Source organism: Equus quagga, chromosome 2, assembly GCF_021613505.1.
Source record: "Equus quagga isolate Etosha38 chromosome 2, UCLA_HA_Equagga_1.0, whole genome shotgun sequence".
In the NCBI taxonomy this organism is placed as follows: domain Eukaryota; kingdom Metazoa; phylum Chordata; class Mammalia; order Perissodactyla; family Equidae; genus Equus; species Equus quagga.
Window position 1 is genome coordinate 69933136 of NC_060268.1, and position 16496 is coordinate 69949631.

The 16496-nt window shown below is 38.9% G+C and overlaps 2 protein-coding genes across 7 annotated transcripts in view; both read right to left on the reverse strand.

Moving 5' to 3' along the window:
• The window catches only part of HYKK (hydroxylysine kinase), a 33434-nt gene extending 27519 nt beyond the window's left edge, over positions 1 to 5915 (reverse strand). For 2 of the 4 annotated variants that reach the window (XM_046655219.1, XM_046655218.1), the window contains exon 1: positions 5812 to 5915. The gene's annotated coding sequence lies outside the window, so the exon portion shown is untranslated. The other 2 variants (XM_046655216.1, XM_046655217.1) reach the window with 2 other exon arrangements.
• A 3368-nt stretch (positions 5916 to 9283) lies between these two features.
• IREB2 (iron responsive element binding protein 2) overlaps positions 9284 to 16496 on the reverse strand; it is a 56724-nt gene continuing 49511 nt past the window's right edge. For 2 of the 3 annotated variants that reach the window (XM_046653225.1, XM_046653226.1), the window contains 4 exons: positions 15614 to 15761; positions 15404 to 15526; positions 13165 to 13350; positions 9284 to 12431 (listed from right to left, as the gene is read on the reverse strand). In XM_046653225.1, the coding sequence (XP_046509181.1) occupies positions 12321 to 12431; positions 13165 to 13350; positions 15404 to 15526; positions 15614 to 15761 (568 nt within the window). In that variant the 3' untranslated portion in view covers positions 9284 to 12320. The remainder of the gene's footprint in view (positions 12432 to 13164; positions 13351 to 15403; positions 15527 to 15613; positions 15762 to 16496) is intronic. The other variant, XR_006887454.1, reaches the window with a different exon arrangement.

The window sequence follows — 16496 nt, forward strand, 5'->3', positions numbered from 1 at the left end:
TCTCTACAGAAACCTTGCAAGCTAGGAGAGATTGGAGTGACATATTCATAACTTTAAAGGATAAAAATCTTCAGCCAAGAATACTCTATCCAGCAAAAATATCCTTCAGATATGAGGGAGAAATTAAATCTTTTCCAGACAAACAAAAGCTGAGGGACTTCGTAGTCACATGACCTCCACTACAAGATATCCTCAAGAAGGCTATCATACCTGAAAAAAGAAAAAAGGGAGTAAGGGGTCACAAAACACAGAGTAGGGAGACAAATAGAAAGAATCTGAATAGGATAGCAAATATTCAACTATAGCATTAGGATAAAGGGAAGGAAATCACAAAAGCATAGACAATCTTATCACTCTAACCACAAACTCACAACACAAGTTGGAATAAGAGATGAAAATAATAATTTAGGAGGGGAGGAGGAAAGGGACTGAAACAGTCTAGGCTAAGGAAGTAAGAGACCACCAGAAAATGGACTATGTTATACACGAGATTCTGAATACAAACTTCAGGGTAGCCACTAAACTAAAAAACAGAACAGAGACACCAAACATAAATAAGGAAAAGTCTAAGAAACCCAGCATAAGAAATTGCAGAAGTCAATGAGTAGGCTAAAACACACAGGACAAGAAACAAAGGAAACACAGGAAAACCGGAAAATGAGCAACAGAATGACAGCATTAAGCCCTCATGCATCAATACTCACCCTCAATGTAAACGTATTGAACTCTCCAATAAAAAGACACAGAGTGGCAAAATGGATTAAAGAACAAGATCCAACAATTTGTTGCCTCCAGGAAACACACCTCACCTCCAAGGACAAACACAGGCTCAGAGTGAAGGGGTGGAAGACAATACTCCAAGCTAATAGCAAACAAAAGAAAGCAGGTGTCGCAATACTTATATCAGACAAAACAGACTTCAAGCTAAGGCAGGTAAAGAGAGACACAGAGGGCCAATATATAATGATCAAAGGGACACTTCATCAAGAAGAAATAATGCTTATAAATATCTATGCACCCAACACAGGAGCACCAAAGTTCATAAAGCAACTATTAACAAACCTAAAAGAAGATATCAAAAATAACACAATAATAGTAGGGGACCTCAACACCCCACTCACATCAATGGACAGATCATCCAGACAGAAAATCAACAAAGAAACAGTGGAGCTAAACAAAAAGCTAAAACAGTTGGACTTAATAGACATACACAGAACACTCCATCCAAAAACAGCAGAATACACATTCTTCTCAAGCACGCATGGAACATCCTCAAGGATAGATCATATGTTGGGAAACAAGGCAAGCCTCTATAAATTTAAAAAAATTGAAATAATAACAAGCATCTTCTCCAATCATAATGCTGTAAAGCTAGAAATTAATTACAAGAAAAAGATGAGAAAGGCACAAGAATGTGGAGACTAAACAATATGCTATTGAACAAGCAATGGATCATTGAAGAAATTAAAGAAGAAATAAAAAAACACCTGGAGGCAAATGAAAATGATAACATGCCATACCAACTCATATGGGATGCAGCAAAAGCTGTATTAAGAGGAAAATTCATCACAATTCAGGCACATCTTAACAAACAAGAAAAATCCCAAATCAGCAATCTTAAACTATACCTAACTGAATTAGAGAAAGAAGAACAAACAAAGCCCAAAGTAAGCAGAAGGAGAGAAATAATAAAAATCAGAGCAAAATAAATGCTATTGAAACAAAAAAGGCAGTAGAAAGGATCAATGAAACAAAGAGCTGGTTCTTTGAGAAGATAAATAAAATCAACAAACCCCTAGCCAGACTTACAAAGAAAAAAGGAGAGAAAGCTCAAATAAACAAAATCAGAAATGAAAGAGGAGAAATAACAACAGACTCCGCAGAAATACAACGGATTATAAGAGAATACTACAAAAAACTATATGCCAACAAAATGGATAACCCAGAGGAAATGGATAAATTCTTGGACTCCTACAATCTCCCAAAGCTCACTCAAGAAGCAGCAGACAATTTGAACAGACCAATCACAAGGAAAGAGATTGAAACAGCAATCAAAAATATCCCAAAGAATAAAACCCCAGGACCAGATGGCTTTCCTGGGGAATTCTACCAAACTTTCATAGAGGATTTAATACTTATCCTTTTCAAGCTATTCCAAACAATTAGGGAGAATGGAACACTTCCTAACACATTCTACGAGAACAACATCACGCTGATACCAAAGCCTGACAAGGACAGCACGAAAAAGGAGAACTACAGGCCAATATTGCTGATGAACATACATGCAAAAATTCTCAACAAAATTTTGGCAACCCGAATTCAGCAACTCATTAAAAGGATCATACATCATGATCAAGTGGGATTCATACCAGGGACAAAGGGATGGTTCCACATCCACAAATCAATCAACGTGATATACCACATCAACAAACTGAGGACTAAAAACCACATGATCATCTCAATAGATGCAGAGAAAGCATTTGACAAGATCCAACCACCATTTATGATAAAAACTCTTAACAAAATGGGGATAGAAGGGAACTACCTCAACATAATAAAGGCCATATATGACAAACCCACAGCCAACATCATTCTCAATGGGCAAAAACTGAGTGCCATCCCCCTGAGAACAGGAACGAGACAAGGATGCCCTCTATCACCACTCTTATTTAACATAGTTCTGGAGGTCCTTGCCAGAGCAATCAGGCAAGAAAAAGGAATAAAAAGAATCCAGATAGGGGGAGAAGAAGTGAAACTCTCGCTGTTTGCAGACAACATGATCTTATATATAGAAAACCCCAAAGAATCCACTGGAAAACTTTTAGAAGTAATCAACAACTACAGCAAAGTTGCAGGGTATAAAATCAATTTACATAAATCAGTAGCATTTCTATACTCTAATAACGAACTACCAGAAAAAGAACTCAAGAACACAATACCATTCACAATCGCAACAAAAAGAATAAAGTACCTCAGGGTGAATTTAACTAAGGAAGTGAAAGACCTATACGATGAAAATTACAAGGCTTTTCTGAAAGAAATGGATGACGGCTTAAAGAGATGGAAAGACATTGCATGCACATGGATTGGAAGAAGAAACATAGTTAAAAGGTCCATTCTACCTAAAGCAATCTACAGATTCAATGCCATCGCAATCAGAATCCCAATGACATTCTTTACAGAAATAGAACAAAGAATCCTAAAATTCATATGGGGCAACAAAAGACCCCAAATTGCTAAAGCAATCCTGAGAAAAAAGAACACAGCTGGAGGCATCAGTATCCCTGACTTCAAAACATACTACAAAGCTACAGTAATCCAAACAGCATGGTACTGGTACAAAAACAGGTGCACAGATCAATGAAACAGAACTGAAAGCCCAGAAATAAAACCACACATTTATGGACAGCTAATCTTCGACAAAGGAGCTGAGGGCCTACAATGGAGAAAAGAAAGTCTTTTCAACAAATGGTGCTGGGAAAACAGGAAAGCCACATGTAAAAGAACGAAAATTGACCATTCTTTTTCACCATTCACCAAAATAAACTCAAAATGGATCAAAGACCTAAAGCTGAGACCTGAAACCATAAGGCTTCTAGAAGAAAATGTAGGCAGTACACTCTTTGACATCAGTATTAAAGGGATCTTTTTGGACACCATGTATTCTCAGACAAGGGAAACAATAGAAAGAATAAACAAATGGGACTTCATCAGATTAAAGAGCTTCTTCAAGGCAAGGCAAAACAGGATTGAAACGAAAAAACAACCCACTAACTGGGAAAAAATATTTGCAAGTAATACATCCGACAAAGGCTTAATATCCATAATACATCAAGAACTCACACAACTCAACAACAAAAAATTAAACAACCCAATCAAAAACTGGGCAGGAGACATGAACAGACATTTCTCCAAAGAAGATATACGGATGGCCAATAGGCACATGAAAAGATGTTCATCATAGCTGATCATCAGGGAAATGAAAATCAAAACTACACTAAGATATCATCTTACACCCATTAGAATGACAAAAATAACTAAAACAAATAGTAACAAATGTTGGAGAGGTTGTGGAGAAAAAGGAACCCTCATACACTGCTGGTGGGAATGCAAACTGGTGCAGCCACTATGGTAAACAGTACGGAGATTGCTCAAAAAATTAAAAATAGAACTGCCATATGATCCAGCTATTCCACTACTGGACATCTATCCAGAGAGCTTGAAGTCAGCAATTCCAAAAGTCCTATGCACCCCAGTGTTTATTGCAGCATTATTTACAATCACCAAGATGTGGAAGCAACCTAAGTGCCCATCAACAGATGATTGAATAAAGAAGATGTGGTATATATATACAATGGAACACTACTCAGCCATAAAAAAGAACAAAATTGTCCCATTTGCAACAACATGGATGGATCTTGAGGGAATTATGTTAAGTGAAATCAGCCAGATAGAAAAGGAGAATCTCTGTATGAATCCACTCATATGAGGACTTTAAACCTGTGGACAAAGAGAACAGATTAGTGGCTACCAGGGGAAGGGGGGGGGTGGGAGGTGGGCACAAAGGGTGAAGCGTTGCACCTACAACACGACTGACAGACAATAATATACAAGTGAAATTTCACAAGATTGTAACCTATCATTAACTCAATAAAAAATTTAAAAAAAAAGAATTCTAAATTATGGAATTAGTGACAGATAAGGTCAGCTTCTGAAAGTAAATAAACACAAAGGAAGAAATGTGTTTATCAGAGATGTTTGTCTTAAGCAAATGTCTCCTGTGTGCGGACAGGGAGGGAGGAAGGGAATTCGAATCCTATAGGTAGTTAATCTAGATTTCCTGCCAGCGGTGTTTCACTTAGCTCCTGAGAAAGCCCTCAGGAAGCACATGTTTCAACTCCAAGGCTTATGCCGGAATCTCACAGTCTCTGTCCGACAACCAGGGGGGTGGAGCTTAAACTGTGTACTTTGTGCAGATGTACCAAACAAGAGTCATTCTTGACTCTTTCCTCTCCCTCACTCCCAAAGTGTTACAAAGTCTAGTAAATTCTACCTTAGCATGTCTTCCAAATCTACCCTTCTGCAGTTCCTTCTGCTGCGGCCTTCTAAGGTTGGAGATCAGAGATGATACCCAGTAAATCTCTGTATCCTCAGCACCTAGCCCAGTGTCTTATCAAGTATCGGTGGAACCAATGAAAGAAGGACTTTCACTCCACAGGCTCATGGGACCGTTTACCCTCAGAGGAGATCAGGAAATAGAAAGGCAGGGAAATTACAATCTGTAGTTTTTCAAAGACAACAACAATGCACTACTGAGTGCTCTGAGGGTCTTCCTGCTGGATGAGGGGAAGAATGGTGGGCAAGCAGGCTGCAGAGGGGCTGCTGACCTAAGAGGCAGGAAAATAAGGGGAGGAGGAGGGCACACGAGTAGGGTTCACAGCGATACTATGCTAGTGAGGTCCAACGGAGCCTCAGAAATTGTTCCCACCAGACACCTGGCCCTGAGTGACAGGCGCCGCACCTTCCCTCTACCAGGGGTCTCACAGAGGAGTCGGGAGGGTTGGACCGGATGGTTTCTCTTACGCCACGCTCCAATTGTGGGATCTCAGCCAAGCCCTTCTGGGTTACAGGTGAGGTCCAGAGAGGAGGGTCACTGGCCCATCACGGGCGCAGCCAGTCTGAGGCGCAGAAGCGGCTGGGGGAGCCCGAGGCACACGACTCCTGGCCCCATACTCTCACGAGCCTCCTTGCTCTCGTGGGCGGTCCCCCAGGGGACCCAGGGCTAGCCTCTACTTTCCCCACCCGGCTCACCCGCAACGACCGTCCTGACTTGGATCCTGCTCTGCAGCAGCCCTGGACTCCAGCCACCGCACAGCGCTGGCACTGGAAGGTCGCGCCCGACCCCGCGGCACCCAGGTCCGCCCATCCTCCAGTCCGTGAGCCCTGAGTTCTGATTGGCTCCTCGAGACACCCCGCCACCAATCAGCGCAGACTACTGGTAGGCGAGGCTTTGTTGGAGGACGGGCATTTTCCCCGCCTCGCCCCGGATCTGCCCAGGAGGCTGCGGGGAGAAATTCAGAGACCGGGCTTCTGATTGGCTTCCTGCAATCCTGCCCCGCCTTCTCTTGGTGGTCACCTCAGTCAGAATCCGGCACATTTCCACGTAACTGGACTTCTTGTTCCTGACCCGCTCTTCGAGATTCCGCACCGCCCCTCGGTGGGTAGCCATTTAGCAGGCTTCCGGCCCTTGAGTGGCCCGTCGTAGTTCCGCCCAGTCCACGTAGCAGTGGAGGTAGCCGTGGAGGCTTCGTGGACCGTTTTCTCGGGGTTCTAGGTGTCTAGGTAGAACTCACTTCCTCTTTTTTCCTTCCTCGCTCTCCTTCCCCCTCCTGCTGGAGGCACTTGTCCCGGAGGCCACATTTGCAAGCGCGGCCAGAGGTTGACTGGAACCCATCCTGGTCCCGGGAACTGCAAGGGTTCCGATTGGCGGTCCTGGGAGTCGGGCCTGGCTGCGTTCTGCTCCAGACCTAGCTCTCCCAGGACACTGGAAGGTTGGAATGTGAAACTGTCTTATTTATCGAATAGGTCCACACCCTCCTTGTGCTGATGAGGGTGCTGAAGTCTAGGGGGCACAGAACCTCAACCAGATCTGGTCACCCAACTTCTAGTTTAAGCTCTTGCCACAGCACCGACTTTTCTACTCTTCCAAGCCATTACGTACAATACAATAGATGTAAAGGGAGCGTGAAGGTTGCCCCACAAGGTTTCCCCGGGGGACTGAGGTAACCACATTTAGGTCTGGCGTGATGAGTGATTCACTTACACTGAGAAAGAGAGCTAGTAATTGGGTCAGAATCCTTATTTAGGTAGTGCAGTCAGTAGATTCTCTCCCTGCAGCAAAGTGTAGAAAGCACATGATTTTCAGGAGGCTGCCTGGGAATCAGGGTGTAACAGCCAGGTTAGTTAGGTGATATTAAGGGTACTAGATTGATAGCTTGAAGCATGTCTGCGGCCAAGCAGAGCTTCTCTGATAGAGCTTCTCAGAGCACTTTCTACTGGAGGAGAGTTTTAGATACCATACCCACCCCTCATGTCTGCAACTTCGTCTCTATTTTAGTCAATGCATATACCCCCCACCCTCCCCACCCTCCCCACCCCTTGCCATGGGTGCTTTTCTTCATTTTTTCTTCCCTGTAGAGATGTAGCACACTCTGGTTATCAACAGTCACCTTGATTGATCAGCTTGGACGTTTCCCAAAACTTTATCAACCACCTCTTGAGGGATGCCCTCTTTTCATCCTTTAGATGTGGTTCTTACCTGTTTCACTTCTAATCTTGAAGTAGCAGGGCTGTCTTTTTTACAGCCTCAGGGTGACATTCTTAATGTCTGATTCCTTTAGGTTGTCAAAGACCAACTTTGATTTGGATTTTCTGTAACCAGAATCTGACTCCTATTGGCCCCATTAGCTGCCCTCAGGCAGCTCCTGAATTCTTTCTACCCTCTCACTATTCCACCTTACACTGCTCAGTCATTTTATTGGGTGTAAGAGAACAAACATTTCTAAGGCTAATACCTGCTGCCAAATCATGTTTTTCCTCAATTGGATATCATAATGAAAAAAGCTCCACCAATCTGATAGGCAAGATAGGCAAGAAATGTCATGTCGTATTAATGTAATTTTCTTCTTTACGTGGCCACTGGGACACTAAAGTAGTGGTTCTCAAAGAATTCAGTGATCAAACATTGGAGTGAAACAAACTGATTTGCAGAGTGAGATTACAGACATGATTTTCTATTGTAAAAGTGCTGTAAGACAAAATACCCAGTAAGTTTTGATACTTCAACTATGTATTGCAAGTTATTTTAAAAGCTCAAAAGTCAGTGCCAACATCTTGTGAACACAAAATTCCGTGACAACACAATTGTCATTATACAAGTAAATTTTGTGGGGATTACATATACATCTGCTTTTGCAATAGCTGTTCGATTTGTGAAGAATACTCAATACAAGCTTTACCGTCTGATATTTTGGAAAACTTAGCCAAACAACTTACATCACATCAAAACAAACTAAAGCTAAACTAATTTATAATTAAAGAAAGACAAATTGGCATCAAGTGAAAACTACAAGTAACAAAATGCAACACTGATGATGCGCTAAGTTTCCTCAAAAACTCTGGGTATTGAAACTGTCAGCATGTGCGGGTGTTGCTATCAGCCTTTGTAATACAAACTTCTTACAATACTGAATTGGAATCCTTAGAAAACTCTTACCAGTTTTGATTTATGAACACCAAATTTTAATAAACTTTAACCACTTATTTAGGTTGCTATTAAGAGTGAGAGAAAGGGCGGATGTTTTTAGATCAGTGGACAGCCGCCTATGTTTATAAAACATTAGAGATGAGGCTGTGTTCCTGGCTTCCAGCTCTGGATGACTTGCTTCATGAGAGCACTAATGAACAGCCAGCAGAGGGGGTGCACCATTCAGCTGGTCCTAAAGCGTAGAGGTTGATGAAAACACGGCACCTCCATCCTGCATCATCAAAAAGGGCCATTTCCTCCTGAAAGACAAAACTCAAAGCAGGAGACCACCAATTCAGTTCTAAGTGTTCACTTTGACATAAATTACCTCCATAATAAAAGATCTATATATGGAGGTTATGTGTAACTTGTAGGGGGGCCCAACTTATTCATTAAATATGTACTGAATGTTTAGTTGTACCAAAGTGCTTTAAGAGGCATAGACAAATTAGGGAGAACCAGAATCAGCAGGTATAAACTACAAGGACAGACTTCAGCTTGAAATAAAGTCAAAACTTCAGTCAACAGGTTGGGTTGCCAGGATGGGAGCACAGTAGACAGTCTCCATCTCTGGAATGTTCAAGAAAAGCTTGCCCAGTTAGATGTTGTTTGTATAAGAGATCCTGCTTTGGGTGAAAGATTAGTTGTTTTAACTCTAAAATGTGACTCCATGACTCTAAGTACCTGTTAGAACAATCCTTGAATCAAGTTCAACTTTTTGTTTCCTCCAGGCCATCCCTATTGCAAACTTTTATCCTGGGTTTCATTCTCATTGGCCCTAGAACAGAAAGGAACTGCCAGATATAAGGATGAGAATGATCATGGTCCACATTTTGGCAGTTATATTTGGAATAACTAATGTCTGAATATTTAGATAACATGTTTGAAGAGAAACTTCTGGATGGCATCCTATTTCTTTTTAAGTTATGATGTTTTCTTTTCAACTACCACAAAGTATTTTATAACAAGAGTCAAATATGTGATAATACAATTTTCTTTATTAAAAATAATTTACAGCATCAATAACATATACACAATTGTCATCAACTGAACTTTGCCTCCAATATATTTCTATACAATACTTAATATTATTGAACTTAAAACTGTTACACTGTGTTGTTGGCTTTAACTATTAGACAATGATTTAGTTACTTAAGTGAGACATACAGTTTCATAGTCACACATTATGTGTAAAATTGATAGAAACATCGGCACTATCACACTCTAGGGGAAGAAGCCACTGAAGAAAGCCTAAGTCCATCTCCTTCCCCTCTCTTTTGTTACTCCAAATCAAACTAAGGTAGAGTCAACCTCCAGTATCTTAGTGCCGTCTCCTAAACCTAAAGGCAAAAAAGAAAGGTGTCTTAATTCAACCATAGAAAAATGTCAGTCAAAATAATTTCTCCTCATCCTGTCACTCATCAGAGAAGGCGAATGCACACAACACTGTTACCATATATGCAAACAACTATGACTCTGATTTAGGTCTTAGCTGTACTTTTTTCCCTTAGTACCACCGAAGTTTGATGACCAGTGAAAAACTGAGCAATCTGGCTAAACAGATTCTGATTCCTCTCATTCAAATGTCAGCTTGGAGATAAAAGAGGAAATAATGACAACTGTCATCTTGGAAACCTTTTAAGTGTACTAATGGCAATTCAGTGGTTGGATGACATTTTCACTGGTTTCATTTTATAGGAGTAGCAAAACCCAAGGCATGAAATATGGTAATTGGTAACAATGGTTTTTAAAAGATAAACAAAAAATGCTGCTGTTGATAATGACCTTTGAAATTATACTTTAAATTCACAACACTGATTTGCTTCTCTCATGTGCCTATTATACTTCCTTTCCATGATATTTGTGTGTTTTTATAAACACAAAATTACCCAGATATAGTCAACAAAGGAGAAAAGTAAAACAATAAAAACCAACAGATGCCACATTATTGCAAACAGAGAATTTGGCTAGAGGCAGAATTCTAAGGTACACACTAGGACATAACATCCATGACTCTCCTCCTCAGTTGACAACTATGCTTATCGAGCTTTTTGGATCACTGTATATGAGAGATTAAGAGGACCTTGATTTTATTCCTGAAACACAAGATTTGCTTGTACTATTACTGGACTAGGTAGACTGGAAAATTAAATGCTTAATTCATAGCTGGCTTGCTTTAGCATCTTCATCTCCTGGATCAGCCGTTTATGATGATGCCCACTCTTCGGCCCAAAGGCTACATGTTATAGTATGACTTAAAAATAATACAGATGTTTCCCACACACATATAATCTGGAATTATCATTTCTTCAAAGCATATAACAGATATTTTAACATTCAACTTGTAAATTCTCCCTCCCTACCTCATGTTTTCATGTAAATCAAAAACACATGCACTGACATATACACAGCATAATATCAAAAAACACAATATGATTTGAAAGTACCAAAGAAAATATTTATAAAAAACTTAAAGAAGGGAAATAATTTTGTCAAACTCTAGTCCATCTAATTGTCTAAGCACATATTTGCAGAATATTTTCACAAGATTGTATAACTGCTATGTGCAAAGTTCTCAGTGGTCTTTACCCACTGGTTTGGTAGTTTCAGCATTTTAGCTTAAAACAAACAATTCTTTATTTTGTGCAACGTGAGCTAATTCTGAATCACAGTAACTTAACTAGGTCATATGAAGATTTCCATGTGAGAAAAAAAAATAAAAATTAACCTTTTGGCTGCTAAGTTTAATTTCTTAATTTAAAAAACAAACAGGTATAGGTCTTTCTGGAATTAGTTATCCAACCTTTTTCTTAAAAGTTGCCAAACTTCTTGTTGCCAGAACATTTGATGTGGTCAACAGACATAATATAGAGAAAATATGGTACTCAGACAGTAGCAATTTAACTGTTTTATCCTGATGGTCAGCTTTGGTTAAAACAAAAACATAACAAAATTAATAGAATCATGCATCCTAGATAAAACAATGATTCAAAATGACAGGAAATCTATTTAAATAATTAAGAAGTAACCAACATTTAAAAAAATGCTTAGGGTTGAGGAACCACATAATTTAGGGTGGATAAAAGTCTAGAGGAAAATCACTTTAGTGATTAATGATTAAATAAAGTTCTCTTTAGCGACTATAAATGAATGTGGAATTTTGGTTAATGAAACCTAAAATATAAAGTTACAGTATCACATAAGGTGAGCAAAATAGTCTAATCCAATTAATATAATGCCATCTGAGGCTTGCCAGAGAGGGTCACAGTAGCAAATTACCGAAAACTTAAGGGCTGCATATGTGATACATATTTCCACTGTTAATACATGGTGCTACACAATCAGCTGTATTCTGTAATAAATGGTCCATCTTCAGATGAGGAGGAAACCTTGGCTGGATTGGAGAAAATGATTGTGTCTGGGGCAGGTTCCATCCCTTGCAGTTAGGCTGAGACTGAGGATAACCCTGGCTTATATTACAAACTAAGAATGCCAACTATGTCCAGCTCCATGTTGAAAAGGAATGAATACATCTGAAAGCCCATTTATAAATCAGATTTGAACTTACACAATTTCAGAGTCTAATCTGGCTTCTTATATTTCAATCTGCTACTCTTAAACCAACAAACAGCAGTATACAGTTTTATAGGTGCAAAACTAAATAGATGACTTCAGGAAGGTTATTCATATAAGAATCTTCAACACAAATTCAAATTCTGCCTTTATTTACAAAATGGTCTGATAAAATACCCTCCCCCCTATACTTACAGGTCTCATCCACAACACACTTTACACGTTGATTTTTAGCAATGTTAATAGCACCATTCGTATATTATTTAAAATCAAGAAGATTTCATTTCAGTCACTGCGTTGATTCATAATCATTTACACCCATGGATGAGATAAGAGAGCATACTGGGACCATCTGCAGCTCCATGGTAAGGATTCCTGGGTCCAGCACACAAGGCTTTGTTTACAGTTACGACTTATGAAAGGTATCCTTAGTGAGTAGATACTATGAGAATTTTCGTGCCACAAAGTTTAGTAATCCTCCATGTTTGTACAATGTTATTTCCACATCATTTTCAAACGAAGCAATCACGCTGAATACTTTTCCAGTGCTTGTCTTTAAACAAACAAAAACATCTCATATGAGTGATAAAATCCTCAAAGTGTTACTTAGTGCTAAGACCATTTGTCTTCATATACAATGACTATATCTGAATATGACTATACACATTCTGTCTGAGAAACCTTTCTCCTGCTTGGAAAATAACCGAGACACCTAAACATGGGCTTCATAGCTAAGTAGAAAAACAGGTATTTTGATCCCTAATTCTAAATGACAAATATTCTATCACCTACAACACTAAATCAAATGATTTAGATTTTGACTTAGGGAAGTTACACTCACTATTAATGTTCATTTCACATTAAATATTCATTGCATATAATATCTGCTACTCTTTTCCGTTTTTTCCTTAGTTGTAGAGTCTGTATTACCCTAATCTTGAATGCTCAACTTTGCCTTCTCTTTGGAGTGATATATATGCCTGGATTAAAATTAGATTGGGATAGAAAGAGCTGATAACTAGGAAAAGGAAGTTGACAAATATAAGTGGAAGTTCAAATGTTTTCTTTTTTCTGGACTGAAGTATCCAGTACTTTCTACTTTTCTTCAGAGAACATCAACTGTATTAACATTGGTTTAAGTACACAGGAAACAGCCATCTTAAACTACAACTGATGTTCACTAACTGACATTAGTATGCAATTTATACTAAGTGGTTTTTATTTAATTTACAACCATCTATTTGAGTATATAGTACACAATCATATATTTGAGAATTTAAAGATACCTTCATATTTAATGTAATTCCAGGAGACAATTCTTCAGGAAATTTTAAAGAAAATGTTTCTCTGCCAGAGAGGCCCAAGGAATCTGCATTCTCTCCTGGAAGGAACTGAAGCGGAGCTATGCCAATTCCAATCAAATGATCTTTGTGAATTTTTTCATAACTTTCAGCCAAAACAGCTTTCACACCCTGCAACAAATGTGCATTTTATTTCTTCCAATCATTTCTGAAAGTTCATTTAGCATTTTAAAGGGAAAAATTTTACTTTTGGCCTGTCTATAAACACTTTTAATCTAATGTCCCATATACTAAGGGTCAATGTTGTATCGAAGTAGTTCAGAAGCCTTAACTTTTTCTCTATTTTTAAGTAGCTCCCTAACTTATTCTAATTGCCCCTCTGCCACTCCAGCGTTAAGTACTGCCAGTGCCTACCACACAGTAAGAGCTCTATACATGGGGGCAGCTGCTTGGACCTCAAATAGGGTTCAGGTGGATTTCTGTTTAATTATGGTGGACCTAACATATGTGTTCATCAGCACTCTCTCTTGAAATGCCAATAAAATAAAGGAAGAAAAATGGCATAACCCCATAGCAACAAAGGAACGAGTGAATTCTATAAATACTCAGAAGATAGAGAAGATAGAGATAAGTAACTGACTTAGCAGACAATGTTGAAACTACAGAATGATAAACAGAAATTAGAGAGTGATACCAATAAGGTTTGAGTCAATCTGCAACAAAGAACCTAGAAAAGGCTTGAGACTTAGAGGCATGAGTGTTCCAGAACACTGAAGTACTAGCTAGGAATCTATACAAAGCAGTAAGATCTCCCACTCAGTTCCCACTCAACCCTCCACTCCAGAAGAGTGAAAGTTTACTCTCTGGAGAAAATAAGCTAGAAAGGCTCTAGATCCATGTTTCTCAGTTTTTTTCCATTATTGCCTCCTAAGGAGCATTTTTTTAGACATTTTCCCCCTAATCACAGCCTCCATTTCACTGCCCACCTCCAAAAATTTAATACCACAAATATACTGTATATCTGTTTATGTACTAAATGTACATCTGTACGTTATACATAACAAGAGTATGATTTTTTCAACACGTGAGAACCATTTTTCACCCCTTGGGAGTGCCATCACTCTGCTGAGAATGGAGGCTCTAGACTGAGGAGCACTGGGAACAGGGGAAGGCTGCGGTGAGAATACACTGGACACAAGGAGATTAAGGTCACGTCTGTGTCCTGAATGGGTCTCCTTCCTTGAAGAAACTGAATGGCCTCAGAAAATACTTAACAGATACTGACATACAGGGCTCTCTCAATGAAAAAGGTAGCTTGACATCCAATCACCTACATTAAGGCCTGATAACTGGCAAAACCCACCCCACATCCACAGCTTGTAATAAGTTTTTAACCTTTAACTGAATGGCGAGCCAAGGATCACCAACAATATGAGGAAAGCCTCCCCCATAGGAAACAAAGACTAAATAACTTTCAGAAAAAAGGGGACCTATACCTATAATTAATATTCACAATACTTAAGATTAGTATCTTAGAAAGATGAGAAAATGCAGCTTATTCCTACAACTCCTTAAGGTATTAGCATTTTAAGGGGGGAGATTAAGATTCAAAAAGAATGAAGTTCGTATGAGGGTTGTGTTTTGGCCAGCCTTTTTCCAAGTACACAACTGTAAAGATGCAGTTGTGTAAGTAAGAGATGGCAGAAGGTGCCTGTCATATGACTATTCTCTCTAGCAGGTCTCCTATTTGCTCTTCAAAAGAAACAGTCTCAAGAGAAATGTCTCCCAAACAGCCAGGCACCATCATCTCCTACCTGGAAAAAAAGAAAGTAAAACCTGGCCCATTATCTCTGAATCTGTTAACCCTTGATGAGGCAAATCAGAAAAAATGAAATAAAAAGGGGTTGAGTAAAACTACCAATGAGTACAAATAATAATTATTTTAAAGCAATAATTTAAGACAGAATCTCCTTTCCCTCTACCATATTGATTTCCTCAAATAAGAAAAGATTGATGTAGGTTTAACCAAATTCAGAACATTAAAATGCAATTAGATTGTACAAAATATTATATAAGATCACTTTCAAAAACCCCACAAATATGAGATCCAAATAAGCATAAAAAAATCCAAATGAGTAGAAAAAAACTTTGATAGGATGTTGCTGACAAAGGGAATATTTAAAACGCTTTGAAGTTTAAGAAAACAAAATTTAAGAATAGATACCAGCAAATATGGTCCTTTTGCAGCCCAGTCTCTTGAATTTCCTGAACCATATTTCTTTCCTGCTAAAATAATCAGTGGGATACCTTCTTTCTGATACAGCTCTGCGGCCTCAAATACATCTAGCTGTAGATCAAAACAAACACAAAGATCTTTAATACAAGTTTTTATCTAGTTAGCAAGTGCCTAAATACTTTGTATATACATCCTTACCGTCTGTCCTGATGGAAAATGAATTGTTTTAGGAGCTGGTTTTCCAATAAACTTATTGAACAGCTTGATATTTGCAAAAGTGCCTCTTGTCATCACAGCATCATTACCTCTTCGGGCTCCGTAAGAGTTGAATTCACGAGGGGTAAGGCTACAAGAAAGTTATGAAAGTCAGTTTTCATTTCAGATGGCAAATAATCACACATTATTGAATTGTAAAACTTATTAAAAAGCATGTTTTTATTATGGAAAATTTCAAGTGTGTACAAAAGCAGAGAAAACAAAAGAGTGAATGCCTAGGCGTCTATCATGAAGCTGTAACAGTCAACTCATGGACTGTTTCTTCTATAATCATCTCCTATTAGATTATTTTGAAGCAAACTCAGATATCATATTTTAACTGTATTTCAGTATGTTAACTGTATTCAAAATGTTAACATATTTCACTATGTTTCTCTACAAAATATGGACTCTTAAAAAATACTATCTTGATACCAAAAGAGAAAGAAATCACTATTTCTTAATATCAGGTAGCCAGTCAATATTCAAATGTTCCTGATATGCCCCATACTTTTGTTGATTTGTTCAAATTGGGATCCACATATGCTTCATAAATTCATTCAGTTGATCTCAAGTCTCTTTTTTTTTTTTTAAAGATTTTATTTTTTCCTTTTTCTCCCCAAAGCCCCCCGGTACATATTTGTATATTCTTCGTTGTGGGTTCTTCTAGTTGTGGCATGTGGGACGCTGCCTCAGCGTGGTTTGATGAGCAGTGCCATGTCTGCGCCCAGGATTCGAACCAACGAAACATTGGGCCGCCTGCAGCGGAGCGCGCGAACTTAACCACTCGGCCATGGGGCCAGCCCCTCAAGTCTCTTTTAATTTA